This window comes from Formica exsecta, unplaced genomic scaffold (genome assembly GCF_003651465.1).
Source record: "Formica exsecta isolate Colony F162 unplaced genomic scaffold, ASM365146v1 scaffold122, whole genome shotgun sequence".
Lineage (NCBI taxonomy): Eukaryota > Metazoa > Arthropoda > Insecta > Hymenoptera > Formicidae > Formica > Formica exsecta.
The window spans coordinates 1,782,508-1,796,817 of NW_021848556.1; the positions used below are offsets into that span (position 1 = coordinate 1,782,508).

General features: G+C 35.6%; 1 protein-coding gene across 2 annotated transcripts in view; it reads right to left on the reverse strand.

Moving 5' to 3' along the window:
- Positions 1–14,310, reverse strand: part of LOC115244939 — a 55,275-nt gene that overhangs the window by 40,722 nt on the left and 243 nt on the right. The window contains exons 1-2 of one of the 2 annotated variants that reach the window (XM_029822973.1): positions 14,096–14,209; positions 13,007–13,490 (exon numbers count right to left, since the gene is read on the reverse strand). In XM_029822973.1, coding sequence (XP_029678833.1) covers positions 13,007–13,399 — 393 coding nt within the window. In that variant the 5' untranslated portion in view covers positions 13,400–13,490; positions 14,096–14,209. Of the gene's footprint in view, positions 1–13,006; positions 13,491–14,095; positions 14,210–14,310 lie in introns of those variants that run through there. The other variant, XM_029822966.1, reaches the window with a different exon arrangement.

Below are 14,310 nucleotides of genomic sequence, written 5' to 3' on the forward strand. Positions count from 1 at the left end.
TTTTTATGATATTTAATATAAAATTTTTTAATTATATACTATTATATATATATATGTATAATACTGACGATTGTTCCAAAAAAGCAATAGAATTTCAAATAAAAATATATTGATTAGCTTCGGAATTTTTTTTCCGAATGCAAGGAAAATGATGCGTTATTACGCGGCAATATAATATGCAAATGGCAGAGTTTACCGAATAGAACGAATGACGAATGGCAGCAGTTTAGAGGATATTTTTTTCTCTCTCCGCGACGATGATTCTTCAGTCGATTGAACAGACATACACTCTCATCCCGCATACGTTGTCGCAGTGCATTCGACCGTTTAGAAAGCGAGTGCGTCGCTCTCCGGCGTGTGGCTTTGTTTTCTCGCCTCCCTGAGAATCGGGAAAAGCGAAACCGAATGTGTGTACACGTTCCCGTTCATCTGTATCGCGCGAAAAGACAGCGAGGAATTCGATGAATGTGGTATTCAACGGCAGATCTCTATTCTCGATTGATATAAAAAAGAAAGAGGACATTTAGTCACCATCCTCTATAAAGTCAATTTAATATATATACAATCTTTTTTAATATTGATTAAAAAGTTCAAAAAAATCTCTAATAAATAATAAAAATATAAATGTAAAATAAATTAGCATTAAATCAATTATAATCAAAGAAATGGATGTGCACGTCAGCGTTTTACTCTACTCCGCATTATTTGCGACATTTTCTTACAAAATTATCAGATAAGATAACACACTTTCCTAGCTTTTAACGCTAATGAGAAAGTTCGAGCTGAATGTGATTTATAGCGACATGGTATTTGCGAATCGAAGTAAAGTGTTCGTCGACTAGTTGCAAATTATGGCACATCGATCACTCTAATTATCGCCGATTCTCGTCGCTTCTTAAACGCATTTAAAAAACACGCTCGTTTCAGAGATAGTACATACAAGAGTATTCCGTCGACATATGAGAAATCCTATTCGGATCGCGTTATAAATTACGTTCCGTTTTCGCGTCGTTAACGCGTGACGCGTTTCGCTGATGTACAGGGTTAAACTGTAAAAGTCACGTTACTATAACCATAAATCGTCGCGTAGAACTTTTATTGATAGAAAATAAATTTGTATTCAATTCTTCCCTCTTTCTCTTTCAGCAAGAAATATTATTTATTACCGGAACAATTCGATCGTGGTATATAAATTTGTTTTCGCTTCCGCTTTTTAATCGCAGTTTAATATATTTACGTAGAGAGTATTTAATTATTAATATACATACGTAAAAATTTTTAATTTAATGTTTTTTTTTTAATATAAATTTTTTTTTACGGACGTATAAGAGCAACACTTTCTGCGCATTCGTGGATGCGTGAAAATTGCAATCGCGATCGTTCCTCGATACGACAACGCATGATTTTATGAAAATTGATGAAAATTAGCATGAGCTGTTCGCTGCTCGACAGGCGCGACGAATTTTTCCACGTAGAACGAATTCTTGGCGTTAACGCGCTGTGAAGTTTCCGTTCGGCAAAGATAATAATCGCAGTACGCGCTATCGTCTAGAAAGTGAAACATAAGGAGACAGTTGTAGAGCCTCTGCCATCTCCGCCGTTGATTGTCGTGGACAGACAATAGCGAAGTGTAAATAATCTCGAGATGAGAGAGAGACTCTCACTTTCTTCACAGCGGAGTAGCAGCTCTAATTATGCGGATATGTCTGTAAAATTGCTTTCGAGCAAAAAAATTTAATAATCGCGAATTTTCCTCGCGACATTCAATTACTCCGCCATTACTATAAAACGGCACTCGTCCGTTATTCTGTGGTTAATATTAAAATGTAGTGAGAGGCATTACAAGACTCTCACTCTCTCGTTTTTGTATATATTTGTTATTAATAAAATTATTTCCTATATTGTATGGATTGATTGAGCGCAAAGCCTCGGATTCTTCAGATTTTTGGCATCATAAATTTTGATATTCATACAGATATTGTTTTTTATATATTTGATTTAGTAAAGTAATAATAATTTCAGTAAAATAATTCATATTTTGTATATTTTTCTTTCTCTCTCTCTCTCTCTCTCTCCCCCTTTCTCTAAAGATATTAAATTTATATTTGCATTTTAAATGAAAATAAAATTATACAAAAAATTGAGAGAGACAAAACAAATTCGTGACCTTTTGTATTTTTCCTCGTTACAAATGTTTCATTAAAAAGATTGTACTAAGAATTCAAAATTTTACTGACAATGAGATTATTTCCACGACTTTCGTAACGTTCCTACCGAATGTATATCGCGATACTATTGTATTTGCTTTTTTTTTGCATGTCTGAGTGAATGGTAGACATCACTATTACAGAAGAGTGTTAATGCACGGTTATTCCGTTAGCGAAGCACTTATCAATGCGGCAGCGATCGAGTCATTAAAGTGCCATCAAATTACAGTCGTTCCACGCTAGTGTCCGTGAAATTAGCACTTTGTCTTTCTTCCGTGTTGCGACAAAACCATCATTGAACTGTAATATATTCCGCGAAGTGCAGCTTTTCAATCGTAGAATTCTAAAACTCCCAGTAAGACTATTTCCTTATGAAAAAAATCTCCCCCTTTCTCTAAAGATATTAAATTTATATTTGCATTTTAAATGAAAATAAAATTATACAAAAAATTGAGAGAGACAAAACAAATTCGTGACCTTTTGTATTTTTCCTCGTTACAAATGTTTCATTAAAAAGATTGTACTAAGAATTCAAAATTTTACTGACAATGAGATTATTTCCACGACTTTCGTAACGTTCCTACCGAATGTATATCGCGATACTATTGTATTTGCTTTTTTTTTGCATGTCTGAGTGAATGGTAGACATCACTATTACAGAAGAGTGTTAATGCACGGTTATTCCGTTAGCGAAGCACTTATCAATGCGGCAGCGATCGAGTGTGCATTAAAGTGCCATCAAATTACAGTCGTTCCACGCTAGTGTCCGTGAAATTAGCACTTTGTCTTTCTTCCGTGTTGCGACAAAACCATCATTGAACTGTAATATATTCCGCGAAGTGCAGCTTTTCAATCGTAGAATTCTAAAACTCCCAGTAAGACTATTTCCTTATGAAAAAAATGCTCATTGTGCGTTAACAGTATCGAGACGTCAAAACGCTCTTTTATATTATAAAGATAATTATTATAATTATAATTTATATTATAAAAGATATTTCAGAATTAAAATTGAAATGTAATAAATAACAAGTTGTTTTTTTCACTCGATTTGAAGCTTTTTTATTTTTTGTCGCGACCTGAATTTAAGATCAACATTCACCTTACAAGATATTCAATGTCGAGAGTAAAAAACTTGTAACAAATTATCGACGAGAGAAAATTCCAGATTCTCAGTACTTCCTATATAAGAAACCTAAAGCATTTGTAATAAATTAAATCTCACATTTTGTCGAGGCAAGTATATGCTAATCGCAGCCCAAACCATCGCATCCGTTCGATCGGAACGGATCTCCGACAGCGTGTTCGAATCAGAAACCGAACACCTGGCGAACGCGATCCTGTGCGAACTACAGTTTCACCACGGGAAAGGATTATGTAAAACAAAAAGTACCGGTCCGACAGCATCGCCCGCAATATTCTATCGTTAAAGAGAGATGGAGGAAGGGGGAGATGGAGGAAGGGGGGAGCGCATCTGCTCTCGCTACGCTTGGCAGCTCGATCTTTGCGTGTTCCGACGAACGATAATCGACCACGGCGAAAAAGTGTTAACACACGATTAGCCGACAAGCAAGGTGTTTATATCAGCGAGACGGGAAGCCGTATAATTCGCGACAAGAATCGCTTAAAATGCCTTGTGGGAGACTTTTCCCTCGAGCTCTTTTCTCAGTACAAATAAAAAAATAAAAAAAAAAAATTATATTTGGTCAACTGTAATTATTACCTTTTTTTACGGATGTTGAATAAAGATTGACGTGGCGCGAAATTCCACAAAGTGCAAAATCTCGGCGACTTTCCCATAGAAATCGCGCGCGCACGACGTTATGGTACCCGATACGATCTACGCGAGACACTTTTACCGCTTCTTTGTATAACGGGCGTGCACACGCGAAGACGCGCGATTTAATCGATTCCGCTTGATAATACATCGTGACCGCCTCTAGAAAGCGTCCCTCTCCGACAGATCACAATGTCGCGAGCACGAGCGCGACACGAGAGAGGGATATGGTACTGATCTCTAATCAACACGAATCATGAATATCATTATTAAGTACGACAATGGCACGATAATGATTGAAACGACGCCGCGGACGATGATTACTGATTTCTCTATAACGACAGAATAAATACATATTTCACTGCGCGCAGAAATCACTAAAATCTTCGTGCCATAATGAAGAGATGAAAATATATAGTAGCGTAAAGCATAGATTAATTCTAAAGATTAATTTCTTTTTTTCTTTCTAATCAAGTTTCTCCATTTGTCATCTGTCGCTAGCTCAGTAATTCAAATCATTATCTTCGGGAAGCAAAAATGATTGAGAGAGAAAAATAGAGGGATACGTGTTCGGTCAATGACGCGCATGTGGAATCGATCGATATACAATATATAATCGATCGTTAGAAAGTAAAACTACATCACGCGTGAGGCAAAATATAGGATCGGCATCGACGCGATCTTTCACTTTAATACGCATCTCGTGAGTGCGAACGTGAAAATTGCCTTATACGCGAATGTGTTGAAATTACGCATTCGGTAATAGCATATATTTCTGGATTCGTACTCATGAATATTTTTCCACTTTTCAAATTAATCTTTCCGAGGAATGAAATAGCGAATCGATAATTCTTTCATCTCAACGTGCATCTCGCGACTAAAAAAAACTCATTTACTTATTGTTACACGAGCTTCAATTATTTCTGCGTCCGTGTTTTTAAGAGTAACACAACACGTCGATTTTTTGTTTCTACGAAAGAATGAAAAGGTCGACTGACTTTTACGAGGGAGACAGTCTTTCACTTTAATATGCATCTCGTGATTACGGAGGAAACAATCGGTAACGGATTGCCTCTCGGGAGAATTATACGTTTGGAAATTGCATATTTAAGAATCGCGGAATTCATTTGCATTTAGTTTGCACTCGTATCCGCCAATGGATCGATGTTCCCCCTTAAGAAAGAAAGAAAAATGACAAGGAGCTTTTGAAGAAGTCAGCTCACTTTACTCTTATACACGAACTCAAGAACTCGTTGGGCGTGTAAAAAAAAAAAAGAAAAAAGAAAAAGAAGTGGCTGCTCAATTTCTTCAGCGTCATCGTCTGCGTTACGGGAACAATGGCAAGTGCAATTTCCGCGAGAACGGATTCGGCTTAAGACTCATAAACGCGCATAATTTCCGAGGGCTAGAAGAGGGCCGTTCACGGAACAATCGCGGCGGTGCATTTGAGTCGGGTGTGTCTTCGAGATCTGCCTCCATCGCGGTCCCTTTCTTTTAATTACCGTCTAGAGAGAAAGAGAGAGAAAGGGAGAGAGAGAGGAAGGAAATAATCTATCAGACGTCAATTAGCTGATATCGCCGATTTAATGGAAAGTCATTTGATCCACGTCAGAATGCCGCGTATCGCGGCGGAAATGATTTCACACCCTGTATAAAGAATCTCTACCGTACGGAAACTAGTTTCCGAGCGGGGTACACAACCAGTTTGCAGTTAATTAATGTTGCAATGCCTCCATCGCGGTCCCTTTCTTTTAATTACCGTCTAGAGAGAAAGAGAGAGAAAGGGAGAGAGAGGAAGGAAATAATCTATTAGACGTCAATTAGCTGATATCGCCGATTTAATGGAAAGTCATTTGATCCACGTCAGAATGCCGCGTATCGCGGCGGAAATGATTTCACACCCTGTATAAAGAATCTCTACCGTACGGAAACTAGTTTCCGAGCGGGGTACACAACCAGTTTGCAGTTAATTAATGTTGCAAGACCGGTAGCCCGCCCCGCCGCCTCGAAAGTATATGAGACGCAATTGCGTCTCGACAACTGCATCGCGTTGCACGCCAATTTATTATCTATTATTTATCTAAATCAGTAATTAACTGTAAAACCGATCGATTATGCGAAATCTATAAAAGTGCGAAAAGCTGAAACGCACGCAACTTTCTCCCAAGTAATTGTGTACTTAAGTAATTTGTGTGTGTGTGTGTATCTTAGGTTTATTAATTTTTTATTAGTTTTATTTTAAAGTCAAGGAAAACCTTTCTATATAGAATGCTCGCGTGCGTAAAATGCAATAATTATAGCAATTAAACATTCAAATTTCTATCATTTTGCGTATCGTCTAAATTATACTAGATTATTCCTACAAATTAACTTCTTATTCAGATAAAAATAAGATTATATTTTAAATGAATTTCATGCTGATTATTACCGATTCGGTTTAAAAATTGGCAGACCGTCTAAAGTTGGCAAATGTACAGTTACGAGGCACATACGGCCAGCGTTGTTTCATTGATAAGCGTTATCTCACGTTAATTATTCGACGAGCGTAAAAAGATTTAAGGGTTAAAAAACTTATGCTGCCAGCAAAAAGATTTTAATAAAAAGATTTTAATTAAAAAGAATAAATATAATAAGCTAAAATTTTGTAATAAGCTACAATCCTTCGTGAAAAATTCGAAAACTAACGCAAAAAAGATTTTCATTGTACTATAATATAGAATCATTGCAAAAGTATCTCTTATTTTTTTAATAAAAATTGTATTTTTCATTTTGCAGATAAAATCAATTAAAATTGGCGTGATACTTATATTTTGTGACAATAAGATTATATTTTAATTGGCAATTATATTTTATATAGCAATTATATTTTATAATTATATATTTTAATTAGCAATTTTTTAACTATTTTCTGTACTATAGTGTTCTTCATCTTTTTTGCAAACATATAATCTTTTCTAAGATTAAAAATTTGGAATGCAGATTTTTTTCGACGAGGCAGAATTTCATGAGATTGTGAAAAATTGTTGCATCGTTCGCATAACGATCGCCGATGACGAAATATTGCAAAGGATTCTATTTTACACAATATGCACTCATACGCACATACGGGCGTGGCGTGTCGTAAAGGAACGCGTTTCCCCGTTACGCAATCGTTCCCGATGACGTTCTCTATTTGTCGTCTCTCTCGCGTAAAGTCACAATTCACGGCTTGCGTATTTACACCCGTTATATATTATACGCGTGCCAGCGTCGCGACGTGGGCGGCGTGAAAGGAAGACGAAATTCCAAGGTCGTGCTTGGAAATACATGCAGATATCAAATGCGAGTCGCGCATTGTTATCATCGACAAGACTCGGCGATTATCTTGACCGTTAGTAAATATCTTGAATTTTCTGAATTCCTTTATAACGTAATCGCAGTTCGCACGCATGCACACACACACATATGCGCGCAGTTTTAATTGGTTTGAATATAATGCAATCTTATTGTTTCGAAGTCTTTTATTATCGCGTTCAAATTGATATTTTGAATTAAGAAATTCAATTTTGATAGAAATTTTGTCATAAAATCGAACAACGTTTAATAATCGATGGTATCAAATACGTTTCCAATTAAAAACATGTTCAAAAATCCTGTTCTTTTAATTTCACTCGATGGTCAGAACCAAAAACGTTATTATAGTTCGCGTACGATCGCTTGGTAAATATACACTGAAAAAATTGCGGTGCATTTTTGCCGATGCGGCCGCATTGTTGCAACGTTTGCCGATATATGCGCTCAGTCGTGACTTCGTTAAAATAAAAAGTTAATTTATTTAACTAACGGGAGACCCAAATTCAACAAAGAGAAGAACTAAAGATAAAAATGTTGAGGGGCAACTTTTTTAAATATATATCTTTTCAATAGGAAAAAAAGTAATTTTCCAAAAATATAATTTTATATCCACATTTCGATTAATCGATCTTAATTCAATATAACATGGCATAATGTTTTATAATTTAAAATATATTTATAGCATTAATAGTCGATTATCTTAAAATTTCTAACGAAATAATTTTTCAACGATTGCGTAAAGAGAAATAAAATTTTCTATTATATCTCTAAGTATTTTCTCTATCTTTCTATTAAATAAACATATTAAATAAAATTTTGATGCAGAATTAATATGACTTTCTTCCACATCTTGTTTTTAAATATTTATTATATAATATATAATAATTGTCGAATATGTTCGCAAAATCTCGAGGTGTGCGTAAATATTTTCCTTTATCTCCGTCATCGACCGTTACTTTCGACATCTAGTGTATCCGAATTCCTTCATAAACCACGAGCGATTTAATCGCGGACGCTTCGGAGCGGAGCGCGAAAGGATCGGAAACGGCGAACCGGAATCTCGGTTTTACGAACCGGAGTCGGTGTCCTATCATCGTTAAGCTGCGAAACACTCACTTTACGCTCTCCACGACCAATGAGATTCACGATGGTAACCGACAATACTGTTGCACTCGTCGGGCAAGGGAGCCAAGGGACGAAGGGCCACAGGACATGCGCGAGACGGAGCGCGCGGCGAAAAATGTTTAAACCACAAGAGTAAACATCGGACTGGCGAGAGACGACGCCGTATGCCGTGTATGAGACCATGCTGCAGCCAATCTTAATAAGCTGCTTTCACACCGAAAACAAGATGCATCGTGGGGATACAGGGTGCCTGGTTGGTTGGACCAGACAATCTGCGCCGCCTCGCGAACGCGGATGCCTTTTGACGTTTGAGATGTCTTTGTTTTATACAAAATATAAATTATATATATTAACATAACTTATAATTAATATACAATAAATTTTATAAATTATTGAAATGAACTGTTATTGTATTTTGAAACATGCTATAATAGAATTAAATTTTAGATATGCACATATATAGAAATTAAAAATTAAAAATATTTCACAAATATTTCATAAAGAAAAATAAGAAGAATAAAATTTACTACATTAAGAATAAAAAAAAAAAAGATTTAGTAGATTTTTATTCATGGAATATTTATAAAGTAATTCTAATTTTTTGTATTTATATGTGTACATCTAAAACTTATAACTTTATTATAGCATATTTTGTTTAAAAGGAAAAGGATAAAACTAAAGTATATTAAAGAGCACCTTCCCGAAGAAGATAATAATGTTTTCGAAATCATAGAAAGAGAAAGTATTTATATAAAACAAGCGATAGATGGGACATAACTTTGAAACGAAAGCTTATCCGAGGTTTGTCTTGGCCGCTGCAGACTCAATCGGATTTAGGCAGGTTATTAACGAGCAATCTCGGCGGAGCGATAATTTCGTGAAGGATCGATAGAATATTTATCAGCGGCATTCCCGAGTCTCGGCTTCTCCTCGCCTCGGCAATTAATCGTCGTCCCCCGAAATAGCGGCTCTCTCGTCAATATCGTAACACTGCCAGCTACCGGTCGACGACCCCCATGCAACTATGTAACCGATGTATTTCGAGTAAATATTCCAGATAAATCTAGATTTACCTCATTCGCGAGTGCGAGAGTCTATCCTTAGGCGAAAAACCGCGATAAAGCGCTAAAGTTGCAATGCGTTGCATTTTCCGCGGAATCGTGGCTGATTATTTTGCATTATACGCCGCTTTTTCCTAAACGATTTACATACTTATCAAGATACATAGAAAACTAATTTCCATTGAACTGGATATATCGCTCGCATTAATTAAAAATAATTGCGAGAATAATCATAAAAAAACATGCTATTTCTGTTATTTATTATTATCGAGTCTATTATTTATTGATTCACCGAGAAGTAAACGACACTTCTTTTTCACCTTATCTTGAAATATAATTTCAAATATCAGATTTTTATAAACGCGCGGGATGAAATGTCAGAAGTGTGATATAAAACATGACAATGACAAATGTACGTAAAAAAAAAAAAGATACCGTTCTTTGTCTCTAGCAAATTTATATAACTTTGTAAAAAGTGGAAAAAATGTAAAAAATGTACCTTGTAAAAAATTTTTTTAAAGTCACTAGAAATTTTTCTAAAAGGTTTTTGATTTAAAGTACTTGAAACCGACACTTTATTGATATAAAAACAATCGAAATTAAAGTGTCCTATCACGTCTCTGTGAATGCTGCTTAATCTAAATTCCGCACAAAGGCAGGCATCCGATGAAAAGGAACCTGCCGTCGGGGCCCGCATCCTCCCTCCAGGCCCGAACCTAATTCATCTCGGAGCCCCGCAGGTCCTGCTATCACCTTGCCTGTCACTAATGCGACACTTCTGAGAATTTCAGAAACGACGCATCTGTCATCCGCAGCTTGCTATGGTCTCACTCGACGTCCTTTTCTCAAATTGAAATGGAAAAATCTTTCTACATTAGCGGACTTAAGAGTGGAAAATTACTTGTGATTTATAAGTTTCAAACGATTCGGCGAGATTTTTAACGATCTTTGGAAAACTATGAATCTGCCTAAAATTTAATTTTTCTCGTATATTTTATATTAATAAAAAATATTTTTATACGCGAATATTAAAAGTATTTTTAAACATTATAAAAAAAAAAAAAAAATACTATTATTTCGCATACCATTTCTTTCTAATTTATTATATGGATCAAATTTATTTATGCCCCACTTTTAAAACTGACCAAGTGAAACGTTTCGCATCACATGTCTTTGCTACCTAGTTCCACTTCATAAACACGGTTTTAGAAAATTAGACCGAAACTGTGAAGGACATATTCAGTTGCTAAAACCTGGCAAATCGAGTCATGTGTGAACAAGATATATAAAAATAATGAGAATTTAAGAAAGTGAAGGAGCCAGAAAACGGTACCGAGTTTCTTAAGCCTTTCAAGGATAGCAAGCATATGCGTATCAAATAGTGCGAGTGCTGGAGTCTCTTTACGCAACTTTATTGCCTGGCATATACAGAATTTTATTGATATAAATAAACAAAATTGTATGCTGATTATCAAATATGTAAGAATTTTTGCTCCCATTTTTTTTATTATATATAGTAGATATATGTATTTAATAACGTTCTAAAAAGGGACCAGAATTTATGTAATGTACACGCAGTTGTGTAATAGAAATAGTATAAACTCAATCTTTCTTTCTTTTTCTTTTTGGAAAAATTTTTCTCGACGTCATTTCACATTTTTAATATTCAATCTTAAATATCATTGTAAATCAAATTAATTTAATCCTCAAAAATAAGATTATAAATTAAGATAAATTAAGATTCCTCACTAAAATTTATTAAATTAAAAGAAGCATATCTATACCGGTTTTCAACTTTGCTTTATAGATTTTCGAGTTCCAATAACATAAGCGAAAAAAAAAAAGATATCATTTCTATATTTCTTATGTAATCATCTCCAAATTATCTTAATGAAACGCGGAAATCTCAAGCCTCGGGAAAAATAACGCGCGCACGAAACAGTATCACCATTGTCACGTCGATCTCGAAAAACGCGCTGAAGTGCGGAATTTCATTGACAACGACAAAAGCGATCTACCGAACAACCGACACGATTCCGCACGAGTGAGCTTACTGTTTCTTCAGCGAGGCATGTGACGCTTCTTCCGATACTTCGACGGGATTCTTGCGAGGTACGCGGATCGATAGTACACACCTGTGTACAATCATCACCTGAGAAATACCGTTGTGGCTAGACGCCGCGCTACGGAAGCCGATGCAAACTGATTGATTCTTTTTATTGTATTTTTTTTTTTTATATTTTTAATACTAGAGCATCTGATTAATGCTCTGGTAATAAAATTAAGAATTTTACAAAAAGTGGAGTTGATCAGTTTGATTTCTGCAAGATTTCTCCGTTCGTTGCGCGAGATCGAGCGAGATCGTTTTCACGAAAACTAATTTCTTTTCCGGTAAATCTAACGCGATAATGAGAGATCTATGCTTTCTCAGTTTCGTACAGAAAAGAATCACTCGTGACTCACGCTCATGACTGCTTTATTCGCGTTTTTATTATCGCAACTCGAGAAAAAATGGATTTATTATATAAGGTCATATTAATAATTATATATAAGATCATATTTGGCCATATATAATTATATCCGAAATTTCGGATATTTATTTATTTATTTATTTATTTAAACGGGAAGATCCCTTTAGTATATAACAGTAGTTATTAACATCAGCAAAAGACACAGAAGAATAACAGTATAACAGATTACGGTAATAAAATGTTTAGTGCAAGCAAATGGCTAATGAATGTTTAAAAGAGTTAATAGACATCTGAAAAAATTATAATGGATATAATTATGTATGGCCAAATATAATCTTATATCTATTTTCTCTTGGGAACGCGAGCAATAGTTACGGGATATACCGCTGCTCCTGTTAATTGATAATGTTAGTTTCTCTGTGCACGGAAAAACTGGTGAAACGAGCCGTAAAAATATTAAATAGACATGCCTAGTAAATGCGTCGTAAGTAGTAAATAAATCGGAATAATTAATGACACGTAAAAAAGATTGCGTCAAATCGTTTGATTTTTCTGCTGGAAATAGTCACCCTCGAGATATCGAATACTTTAAATATCGTCAGATATATATCCTTGAATAAATCCTTGGATATATTTTTAACTATTTTATCACAAGATTCTCTTGACGTTTTAATAAATGAATCAAGAAAGTCGAAAAGAAACGTGAACTAATCGATGTTCCACATTTCCTTAACCTTATGATCCAATATTTTCAAAATAGATATCTTAATCAAAAAAGATAGCGAGTGCCTAAATATAGAATGAATCATATATATAATCCGATATTCTGATTATTTTTTACTAAAGCGATCTAATAATTTACTTTGTCTTCTTTCGATTAATGTATTATATAAAAGAAAAGAACCTACAAAAAAATATAATGTCTTTTAATTAATCTCTTTCTCTCTCCCTTAAAAATTCTCAAGATTACGCTGACATTTTTAAATAATCAGTATGATCGATATATGAGTCATCTAATGTATCATTTCCACGTACCTCATTCATCTGCTTGCAGGGGGAAGGCACTTTGGCGGAGAGTTCCCTCAGGAGGTCCTCCGAAGTGCTCCTCGCGACCTCAGCCATTCTTCCGGAATCGTCGTCCGCGCCACGTGCGGAATCGGAGGTGATGACGCTTTCCTCGCCGCAGCTGCCCTTCTCCCTCGACCGCTGTTCGTGCTTCGAGAGCAGCTCGCGTTGCTTCTGGAAGAACTCGGGCTCGCTGAAGCATTTCTCGAGGCTGGCGGCGCGCTGAAGGGTCGTCGGCGAGCTTGGCGTCGAGCGCGAAAATTCGAGCTCGTCCCGCAGTAAATTTTCCGCGCTCTTGTTGCATATTCGCGGTGGATCCTGATCGCGGAACGCTCTCCGTTGCCCCTTCGATACTTCGCACATCGCGCGCTAACCAAATAATGCTTTTTGTCGGGAGGAAGTTACTCGACGCGCGTCCAACGTCATTTTACGCGAACATTTCTCTCGGACGTGTCTGAAAGAAATTCAAAAATTATTCATCATATGCGTTATGAATTAATAAACAGAATCGTATGGCAAATGTGAAATTCGCGCCTATATCGATAGTTATTTTAAAATGTTATCGCACACACACATTTTTTAAATATATAATTTGCTGTACCGCGTATCCTAATATGTATATATATATATATATATATATATATAACAACATCAATAAATCTCGCCAATAGCCGCAATATAAAAAGCATCAATAATAAAATAAGTAACGCAATATTTTTCATAATTCCTTTAGTAAAATCTATAATTTACCATGATATATATATGTACATATATTTTACTTCTTCAACTATTTTCTGTATTAGACGGTATATAAAATTATAAAATAAAACTCTGTTTCAAATTCCGTGGTAAATGATAGATTTGTTTACTAAAGGAATTATGAAAAATATTGTGTTACTATTTTATTATTGATGCTTTTTATATTGCGGCTATTGGCGAGATTTATTGATGTTTTCGCATAATACACGGTGGTAAGCTTATCTCGAAACGGTTCGAAACACTACTACAGACATAGTACCGAAACGTGCGTTTCCGCCAAATAAATCGACCCACACATACTAAATATACTTCTCTGACGACGAATACATATCTCAATAATACGCGTGTAATCACAATTCGCTTGTTTCTCGCGTGCGTGAGAACTTTCGACGCAAATGAAAAGTGGCGATGCGATTCGCGCTAAAACGATGCCTAGTTTCAAAAGATTAGGTTAGGTTAGGTTAGGATCGTTATTGCGCGCGGACAAGATAATACGGCGAACAGGGAAATATGTC